The 10,000-nt window shown below is 44.1% G+C and overlaps 1 protein-coding gene across 4 annotated transcripts in view; it reads right to left on the bottom strand.

Annotated features, from left to right (window-relative positions):
* ift88 (intraflagellar transport 88 homolog) overlaps positions 1–10,000 on the bottom strand; it is a 19,670-nt gene that overhangs the window by 4,290 nt on the left and 5,380 nt on the right. For 2 of the 4 annotated variants that reach the window (XR_012927267.1, XM_076030910.1), the window contains exons 14-24: positions 7,868–7,954; positions 7,597–7,783; positions 6,899–7,007; positions 6,120–6,270; positions 5,658–5,773; positions 5,512–5,564; positions 4,763–4,828; positions 4,562–4,668; positions 3,773–3,836; positions 2,191–2,208; positions 1,984–2,034 (exon numbers count right to left, since the gene is read on the bottom strand). Coding sequence is in view for 3 of the 4 variants with exons in the window: in XM_076030910.1 (XP_075887025.1) it covers positions 1,984–2,034; positions 2,191–2,208; positions 3,773–3,836; positions 4,562–4,668; positions 4,763–4,828; positions 5,512–5,564; positions 5,658–5,773; positions 6,120–6,270; positions 6,899–7,007; positions 7,597–7,783; positions 7,868–7,954 (1,009 nt within the window). In the remaining variant the exon portion in view is untranslated. The remainder of the gene's footprint in view (positions 1–1,983; positions 2,035–2,190; positions 2,209–3,772; positions 3,837–4,561; positions 4,669–4,762; positions 4,829–5,511; positions 5,565–5,657; positions 5,774–6,119; positions 6,271–6,898; positions 7,008–7,596; positions 7,784–7,867; positions 7,955–10,000) is intronic. The other 2 variants (XM_076030911.1, XM_076030912.1) reach the window with 2 other exon arrangements.

Raw genomic sequence — 10,000 nt, forward strand, 5'->3', positions numbered from 1 at the left:
CCAGCGTATCGTTTGAGAAGAAAGAGGCGGGAACTACACAGCACCAACAACAACACTGAGCGGCCGATAGTGTCGCAAACGTGGTCAGTTTGACCAGAATGGGACATCTCCTGCATCAGAAGGAGAGCCAGGAGCAGCGATGGAAGCTTCCATCTACCGCGGAGCAACTTCGGGAAGAGCGCCTCAGAGCATTCGCTCGCTAAAACCGACCAATCTGATTGGACCCTTGAACGTGACCTGATCGGCTCTTGCGCTCGCTCCCAGTCGGACGGCAAAATCAATCCAAATCTGCGGGAAACGTTCTCTCAGCCGTGCAATTTTCAACGATGGCATAATTTTCTTCTCATCCCCGAGGAACCTGATTTTTTTTTTTTAGACGCAACACAAACTGGCTCGCGACGTTCAGTTGCTTTGCGCGCCAGGCTCGGGTATCGCTCGACACACAGTGGCCTCCTGTGATGGAAGGACGGACACCGGCAGCCAACATCTGGCTGCCAGGTAGCCGGGGAGACCGACTGGAGCTGGAAAAAAAAATACAGGAAGGACACGGCGGCTTCCTTCGCCGTCCCAAACATCTCGCATGAGGCCTCACACGCCGCTGCCAGAGTCCCACCGCAGCTGGAAAACTGGACCCATTTCCATTTTATCGTCTCTCTGCATTTCGTTTTTTTTTTTTTTTTTGCCGTCACAACTCACCGAGACGCCACAAGCAGGTTCTGTACCGGTTGTGCAACTGTTTCCAAAAGCTGAATTTGTGATGCTGACCAGGGCCCGATGATGATCAATATAAACATAATTTCATTTGGAAATTCTTTGGAATTTGGAAAATCCCGCTTCTTCTTCTTTTTCAGCCCAGACAGATATTTTGGAAAAACAACATAAACGTCAGCAGCAGCAGCAGCAGCAGCAGCAGCAGCAGCACGAGCCCACGGCTACGTCTTGTTTACTTGCTGGATGGGCTAATTAGAAGACGGGAGCTGAGGGGAGCCGCGTTTTCAAAACAAATATCTCGGAGGTTTTGGGGCGAATGAGAGAGCGGAAAGTATGCAGGCTTCGCAGAAAGAAAGAAAAAAAACATCTCCCGGAACTTCTCGCTTGAGGTTTCCTCACCGAGCGCTCCCTCACACCGCCCGCCAGCGGTGGTCCGACATCGCAGCCGTCCGTCAGCCAGTCAGCCAGTCAGCCAGCCAGCCAGTCAGCCAGCCAGTCAGCCAGCCAGTAGCAAGCTGGAACACTTTCAGGGGCTTGGACTAGAACTTTATACCTCGCACTCAGGGGCTCCGGCCGTGTTTGTCTACTGTGCGATTTATATCCACCTCTGCTGGGTGCGAGCACAACCGACCGCCATCAGAGCCGGGGGGGGGCGGGGGGGGATTGGTCTCACTAAACTAAAACTAAAATCCATCCCAGACTCTGGCGGAGCGCCCTCACGTGGTTGGTTTTTTCCAGAAAACAGCGTATTTAGCCCCGTGTTTGCAGTCTTGCGCTAAAACGGCAGGCGTTTAGCTTCCTTTTCACAGGTTTGGAAGTGGGAAAAAACCAAGGCAAGGCTTGTGTCACCCACTTGGAAGAGGCATCTAATCCTCTTTGTGACATCACAAAGGGCTGATTTTCAGAACTGTGTGTTTAATAGCACACAATTGAAAAGTGGAGGAAGAAAAAGCAGCAGGGAGCAGGAAAGGTTTTGTTGCATGGTTTCAGCATTTTCTTTTTTGTTTTAATCTGTGAAGCACTTTGGGTTGCACTTTTCGTGCATGAAAAGTGCTGGAAAAAATAAAGTTTGAATTGAATTGAATTGAATTGAAGAAGGATGGGCTTTTATCATTTCTTGGGAGTTTGTTAACAGGCTACAGGCGGGTTATCAGATGGAAAACACCATTTTGCATCATATGGGATCACGTAATGCAGTTTTGGACAGCTAGCTAGCTGGCGCAAGGCCTAAATCCAGTGCTAGGGCTGATATTTCAATATCCTGACTCTTACCTCTGCCCGAGTCCAGCAGTGGACTGAGTTGTTTAGACTCGAGTTGGGATACTGGGGCAGCGAGAGAGGAAGCAGAAAGAGAGAATACAAATGAAGCGGGCAGAGCGGAGCAGGAAGACAACAAGAGGGAAGCCAGAGGGGCAGAAAAGGGGAGGGGGGGGAATGTTCCACGTGTTGGGTTTTTTTCCGTGAACTTTTGTTTCTCACCTGGTTTTACATCTGCCTCTGATGGACCGTAAAAGAGCAAAAAAAAAAAAAAAAAAAGAAAAGAAGGAATTTAGGGGTTACTTTGGGTAAATTCAATCATAGAACACAGGAACTAACACGTTGAGAGATTCTGGAGAGCTACAGATCTAATGAAAGCTATAGGAGGGGGAAAGACTTACGAGCGAAAACAAACAAGTTTGACACTGACGGAGGGGAAAGTCCAGCTTGGGAGGGGCCCGTCAGTGCTCACGAAATGTACAGACTAAATTTAACTCGACCACGAACGCAGCGGAGCAGAGCAGAAACTTGTCGAGTTTTCTGGAACCTCTCTCTCTCTCTCCGTTTGTCTGGATTGTATTTGGATTCCGATAACGGTCCAAAATTCCCAGAGTCTGGCCTGTGTGCGCGCATGCGTGCGTGCGTGCGTGTGTGTGTCGAGGAGTGAATTGGTGTTTGCTTTCAACATTGTCTGCTGTCCCTTTAAGCGCCCAGTGTTTCGGTTTTACAGACTTTTCTGGCAAAAGCGTGTTAGCATTCCACATGAAATGTGGTCAGGAAGCAAGAAGTCAGTCAGTCACCCGAGGAGAGGAAGCGACTGATGCAGAGGAGTCGAGGCGACACCAACACGTCCAGGCAGCATCGCATTGTATGGCAACTGAAGGTCTCATATTGGATCACTGTCTCAGGATCATTAGTTTTTGTTCCATACACCAGTTGGGGGGATGGGGAGGGGGGGGGTCTAGAATGACTAATTATACAACGTAATCAATTTTTTTCTTCAATAAAAATACTTAGCCCTCTGTTTACAGCCTTCTGCAAGATTATTATCATCATTATTATTGTTACGTTGGACTTTCTGCACATATGGAGGACAAGAAAACATGGCGGCTAGATCTAGATCTAGATCTAGATCTAGGTCTCTTCGTGTTTTTGGCACACGCCGGAAAGTGGAATGAGCAAAAGAAGTCAAGGACGGACTTTTCTCTTCTCTGGGGAGTCAGTGACAGCGCCGAGGGGCAGATCACTGCTGAAAATATTTCTTAAAGGGAATTTATTTCATCATATGGGAACTTTAGGTCATTGACGGAACGCAAACTATCACAATGATAAACATGCCTGTAGAGGAGTTTTAAATGTATACAGCATTTTAAATGATCTACCGTATACACGATTAAGAAAGCTGTCAATACTTTTTTTTTTTTTTAAATGCATTTTGCAGCCTGCCACAAGGAGGCAATAAACTGCTGGACTGTATTGCTGTGGGGGACTCAACAGTGAAAAGATGTATGGAGATGTACCCATGACGGCGGCCTTCCTAGGTGGGCTGAGAACAGGCGTAGAGACGGCTGAAGCATGCGTGAGCGACAGGAAAGGAAGGAAGGAAGGAAGGAAGGAAGGAAAGAAGATGAATGCAAACGGTTCACAGGCTTGATGACAAGAGAAAAAGAAAAGTTATGAGGGCAACTTGGCAAGAATAGAAAACAACTGACTGAACTAACAATCGACCATGTGTGCTGATCCCCCCCCCTCCACCCTCCCACCCCACACACACACACGCCCACACACACACACACACACTCACCAGCGCTCCCTGCGCTGCCCTCTCTGCGGCCTCGAGCGCTGCCCTCCCGTCCCGACTTCACCCTCTGCACAAACATTGAAATAAAAGACACACAATTGAAAATTAGGCAAACTCGAGTCAAACAAAACACTGGCGACATGCTGAATCATGAGTTGATGTCTGTAGATAAAACCACTAGACAAGACTACATGTAACTAATAATAATAATAATAATAATAATAATAATAATGATAATAAAATGAATGAAAAAAATAACTTTATTGAGAAGCACCTTCTAATAACTCAAGGACAAAGAGTTCAATTTCAACCCATTGGGATAAGAAAGTTGCTAATTCTCCACACACTGCACACTGAATATTAATTGAGAGACCCCTAGTGGTAGAAAGTTGAGGTTGAAAAGTGTTCCTTCGGATTCACATCCTGTTTTCTCCGTGTACCTGGCCAGCACAGTCTGTTACTCAGGCATGACCTTTAATTTGAATGCCAGAGTGCAATGATAAACATCCCGGTTGACTCTTTGCACGCTGTCTGACTGTGCGTGCAGGATTTACCGACAGCTCAAGCTTGCAATCTGACAAATTCCGTTTATTGTTTTTTTTTGTTTTTACTCCTCTAGGCTCTTTCCCAGATGTGAAACTAAACCAAGGAATCTTGCAGGTGTTTCATAAAGCAGGTCAGCGTTTTCATCCACTGTCAAGTCTGTTGTCAATTATTGTTAGCGGGCACGGTAACTTTTAACGTGGGGCCAAGGACTTTATTTTATTAAATTCAAGCCTGGAGACGACGAACCTGCTCTCTGATCTCCTTCATCTTCTCCACCTTCTTCAGCTTGGTGGCGTACTCCTGGACTTCCTTCAGCCCCATGTCGGTGCACAGCCTCACCAGGAACCGTAGGCCTGGGCAGACAAGCGCGCGCACGCATTGCCTTTCATTATTTTCAACTACATTCAATAGCAAGTCACGTGGGAAGAGCCGAGGAATCTGAATTACATTCAACGTTTTCTGGGAACTTGCGGTGAATCTCTTTATACGTCTCCAGGGCTTTCTGGTAGTTTCCTGTGAAAAAAAAAAGGAAAGAGGAATGGAAAAATAATCAATGTTGACATCTCGATGAAAACTCGCAGCTAGTCACTGGTTGCAGAAAGTGTTACTGCAATTCCCAGACCTTTTCCTCATTTGATCCAAATTTTTTTTTCAGCACTGAATTTTGTTTTGTTTTTTCCCCCCAGTGTGAGGCTCCGTTCAGACTGGAGGCGAATCTGATTCAAATCCGATTCCTTCTCAAATCCGATTTTCAGGGCTGACTGTCCACACTGTTTTTTAGCAAGTGTCCAAATGGGATCTGGCTCTGTTCAGACTGGGCCACATTATTGACCAATCTAGGCACTGGGGTTTTCTACTTCTTCTGTCCGCTCCATTACATTACAGCTCCGCACCTGGAATGGCGCTCTCTGGTGGCGCATTTGTGTCTTGCATCGCGTTGAGTGTCGTCACGGACAGTCAAAAACCCATCGGTGTCTATGGAGCTGTTCACATCTGTCCAAATGCGGTTTGAAACTACCTCCCGAATGTGGTTTCAATCCGTCTTGCAGAAATCGGATTTCATGCGATTTGTGACTGTTCAGACTACATAAGAGCCATCCGGTTTCAATCAGGATGGGCTGAAAATCGGATTTTGGCCGGCAGTGTGAACGCGCCCTGAAGTGGTTGTTGCACTTGAAAGGCGGGAGTGTTCCTACCGCTTCGTCTGTAGCAGCTCGCCACCATCAGCTTCCACTTGACCTGAGTCGGCCTGAGGGACACAGCAGAGGGGAAACCCGCTGAGTGAGAGGCAGCACACTCAGCATCTCAGGCTTCAGACGGAGGAACCCTGGTGGCCACTTACTGTATGAGCGTGGCTCTCTCAAAGTACTGAATGGCCTTCTCGCAGAACTGCGTCTCGATGTAGTTGGCCCCGAGCCACTCGATCACGTCGATGTTGCAGGGGGAGTACCTGAAGGACTGCGCGGCGGCGCGAACCCAGTTTTAAATCGTTTAGCCACGCGTTGAAAACGGAGTTAGAGTTAAAAGTGAACAGTTAAGCAAAGAGTGGAGTAATGACCGTGAATCACTTACGTCTTTTGGGATTGTGTTAAAATAAGACAGTTTTGGAAAATGTTGCATTGTTGAAATTGCTCAGATGTGAGATTACTATGTGATGAACAGTAATGTATTTGTGTAACCTAGATGAAGAAAATAAGAGTGACGGATATATACCTGGTAAAATTATTATTAGCAGCTGCTAAAAAAAAAGCCAGAAAAAAACTGAAGTGAAAAAAAAAAACCTGATCGCATTTTTCACTTTTACCTCATAGTAGTACTGGAAGGCCTGCGATTTGTCGCCCTCGTTGTCATACAGCTCTCCCAGTTTGGCCAGCGCCTGGGGGTCGGTGGGGGTCACGCTGATGACCTGCATCAGCCACTCGATGGCCTGCTGGGGATACTCCAGCAGCTCGTACCTGGATCCAGCTGGTCAAGGAGGAACACATCTCGGCAAAGGAGAGGAGACCCTCAGAATAAACTACGACATCAAGTGGTTACATTTTAGATTGCAGCTCTTTTTCATTCACCTCTCCCTCTCCCACTCTTTACAGTGAACTACAGTGGCCTGAGCACACTAACCCAGTTATCCCATGTATGCACACACTGACAGCTAGATAGACAGATAGATAGATATGTATATATACATATATATGTATTTACACACATATATACAAATACACATACATTTATGTATGTATGTACATATTAACATATGTATGCACGTGCGTATACATATATACATATACATATATATGTGCATACATGCATATATATATACATATATAAATATATGCATACATACATATATACATATGTATGTATATATATATATATAAAATTAATTTTTACGTGTACATAGTACATTAAACTTAACCAACAGAAAAAACATAAATCAGGTCAAATTCTACACACTGGATCTTTAAATAAGTAACACAAAACACAAGAAATATTAGTAATCATCACCATCACCATCATCATCATCATCCTATCAAACTGAGATGAGGAGATTCCAACAGACTTCTTTCATGTGGTGGGGAAGGATACAGGCTGGCCAGCTGGTACATGACCTGGGCACTGTTCCTCAGGATGGCGTGGAGTTTGAGGAAGCAGTCCAGCGAGTCCTCCAGGCGATTCAGTTTCTTATAGGTCAGTCCTGGAGAAGGGCAGAGGGTAAGCTAGTTACCTCTTCGCAACTCTTAGCTCATTCACTTTATACAAATCTGTCTCGGGAAATGGAAAAAAAAAAAAAGATTGATTATTTTTGTTGGATTGCTCTGTGTCATCCACATATTTCAACAGATTATCTGCGACATTTAACAATGTCCAGCTGTTGATGAAAAAAAAAAAATTCAATTCCAATTCCTCATTATGTAACTGCAGACTCAATTTCTGTGGAACTGCTGTTTTGTCTGAACAGCGCCAGCACTTTTTTTAATCCACAGTTCCACATTTTATCTCGCACAGCAGCCGGATCGCTTAGATTTCCACCCTGAAATTTCTCTCATCCATCTTGCCAATTGCGAAATCAGCTGGCCTTGACGTTATGAGACCGATCACATACCTCCCACTCGATGACTTGGAATAACTGGAACAAGCTGCTTTGAGGCGGATCTTGTATTGTGCTCTTTCAGAGTCGCGTCGTTTCGCTTTATGACCATGGTTATCGATTCACACCGTTTAAACTCGTTCTGCTTAAATCACAACCGTTTCCACGTCACTCGGACAAAAGAAGAGAGGAGTACCCAGGTTGTAAAGTGCCTCCGTGCAGGACGAGTCGTTCCTCAGGGCCTCTTTGTAGAACTCGGCCGCCTTCTCGTAGTCCTGCCGGCTGAACACCGTGTTGCCCTTGTTGTTGAGCGCCGCCGGGTTGTACCGGTCGGCGTTCATGGCCAGGTCGGCGTATCGGTCGGCCTGGTCGTAGTCCTTCTCCTGTCGCAGGACAAAGAATAGACCTCGGTGACCCCCCCCCGGGAGGCTACGTCAATCTCGATGAACTAACGGGAAGGTTTTTACCAGGTAGAAGAGGAAGGAGAGGTTGGTGGCGGCGGCGCTCTTCACCCGGCTGTCCTTCTTCTCAAAGGTCTTCAGCGTCTCCACTGCCTGAGGGCAGAGGCAAGAGCGTGACACATCCCGCAAGATATATGTATACATCTATATGTATATATGAGCAAGATATATGTAATTATGCAGCAAAGAAAAACACGTTCAATAACTCTAAATATGCTTTTCATGAAATGTGGCTATTTTAAAGAATTTAAATATAAAATGTGTTAATTTCACATTTTTATTGTTTCCAACATAATTCCATGCGTGTTCATACGTAGTTTTGATGCCTTTAGTGAGAAACTGCAATGTCAATAGTCATGAGAATGAAAGAAAAGACATTCAATTCATAGTGTGTCCAAACTTTTGACTGGTAGAGTGTATATACTGTAAATACATAATATGTATTATTTTATGTATGATATATATAAAATATTCATTAGACGCATCTGTGACCCCTGTCAAAAAATGTTACAGAAAGGAGATTTTTATTAAAGTTTTCATTTCATTTCATTTTTAAGTTGAAATTTTGTGACTAAATTCAACATTTCCTGAAAAAAGTCGAGGTAAAAAAAGACTACATTTCGTGAATAAATTTAAAATTTCGTGAAAAAAGTCGATGTAAAAAAGACTAAATTTCGTGAATAAATTCATAATTTCGTGAATAAAGTCGATGTAAAAAAAACGGCCGATGAGTAGACTGGATGGATGGTGGTTTAACCCAGTTAGCCAGTTAAAAGTAAACAGGTGTATCCCACAAGGTTCACCCACAGTAATCAGGAAACTTGCCAAAACGGAAGTACTCCACTAGACCTGCGGGCAGAGCCTTTTGACTTTATTCTCGACATTTTGACTTACTTCACATTGACATTAATTGCAAAATTTCAATTTTATTCACAAAATTTCATCTTTGTTACGTCAAATTTATTCTTGAAATTTCAACAAAATCAACAATAAAAAAAATCAATAAAAAAATTCTATCTTAATTTTTTCTATTGTGTATCCTTGTGGCCCTAATCCTCTTACGTACAGGTGTCACTGGAACACGTTTGACTCCACTGTCTTATTTTAAGCACCGCTCGTCATTTCGTTTGACGAGACACGTCAGAGAGCTGAGTGCAAACATGAGGGCAGGGGGGGTGATGACAAGGATTCACTCTGAGCGGACGGCGAGAACAAAACCTTGTGGAAAGCTCCAAACGGGTAGTTCCACATTCCACTATAATGTTCAGTTGACGTTGGAGACTCTCTATGGCAACCAATACCTATACCAATACTTCAGCTCAACTATGGGCTAAACAACAACGGCTCCTGCGAAATCTTCATTCCATTATTAAGCTTTCATGAGAGAACACAAGCATACAAGTGCGACAGACGGCACACATACCTCAACCTTAGGCATGCAGATGGGGAGGGGGTGGGGACAAAAGCGAGAGAGAATGAAGGACAGTGAGATGGTATAAAAAGAGAGACGCCAAAAAAAGAACAGTGTGCACATGGGAAATTCCACGCACTTCAACGGCTTCTGCATCCCACACACTCTGATCATTAGTTTTCACTAGCGTTCTTCAAGACACCTTGTGTTCTGTTTACAGAGATCCACTGGTATGAAATGGAATGGAAAATGTATGTTTGAGTTAAAGTCACTGTAACTTCATTTGACTAAATAAAACGTTCACGAATAGAGTTCAGATGATGAAATGACTAAAAATCAATGGGAGAGATTTGTTAGTTTACTTCGCTGCTGCTGAACATTAGTTCTGCTGTTGCGTTTCCAGTGGACGCTTTAGTGTGACGTACATAATTTACACACATCCTTTACCTTGTATACTTTTTTAGCTGCCACTTCAGCAGGTTGTGGAATAATGTTGTTTATCATATTTAATTTTGTCTTTTTCACATCTTGACTATTTCTTTCCTGTTATGCAAGTAAGCGTTAAATCCAATAGAAGAAAATAATCGATAAGATTAGTCAATTACAAATATAATTGATAGCTGCAGCTCTATTTATGAATAATGAGTGTCAAAATTGTAGAAGCGAGTGGCACTTCCTTACCATGACAGGACTTACAATCCCATACAATGAGACTTTGAACTAAATGA

This window comes from Nelusetta ayraudi, unplaced genomic scaffold (genome assembly GCF_046127955.1).
Source record: "Nelusetta ayraudi isolate G7.1 ecotype Tasmania unplaced genomic scaffold, CSIRO-AGI_Nayr_v1 ptg000031l, whole genome shotgun sequence".
Classification (NCBI taxonomy): Eukaryota; Metazoa; Chordata; class Actinopteri; order Tetraodontiformes; family Monacanthidae; genus Nelusetta; species Nelusetta ayraudi.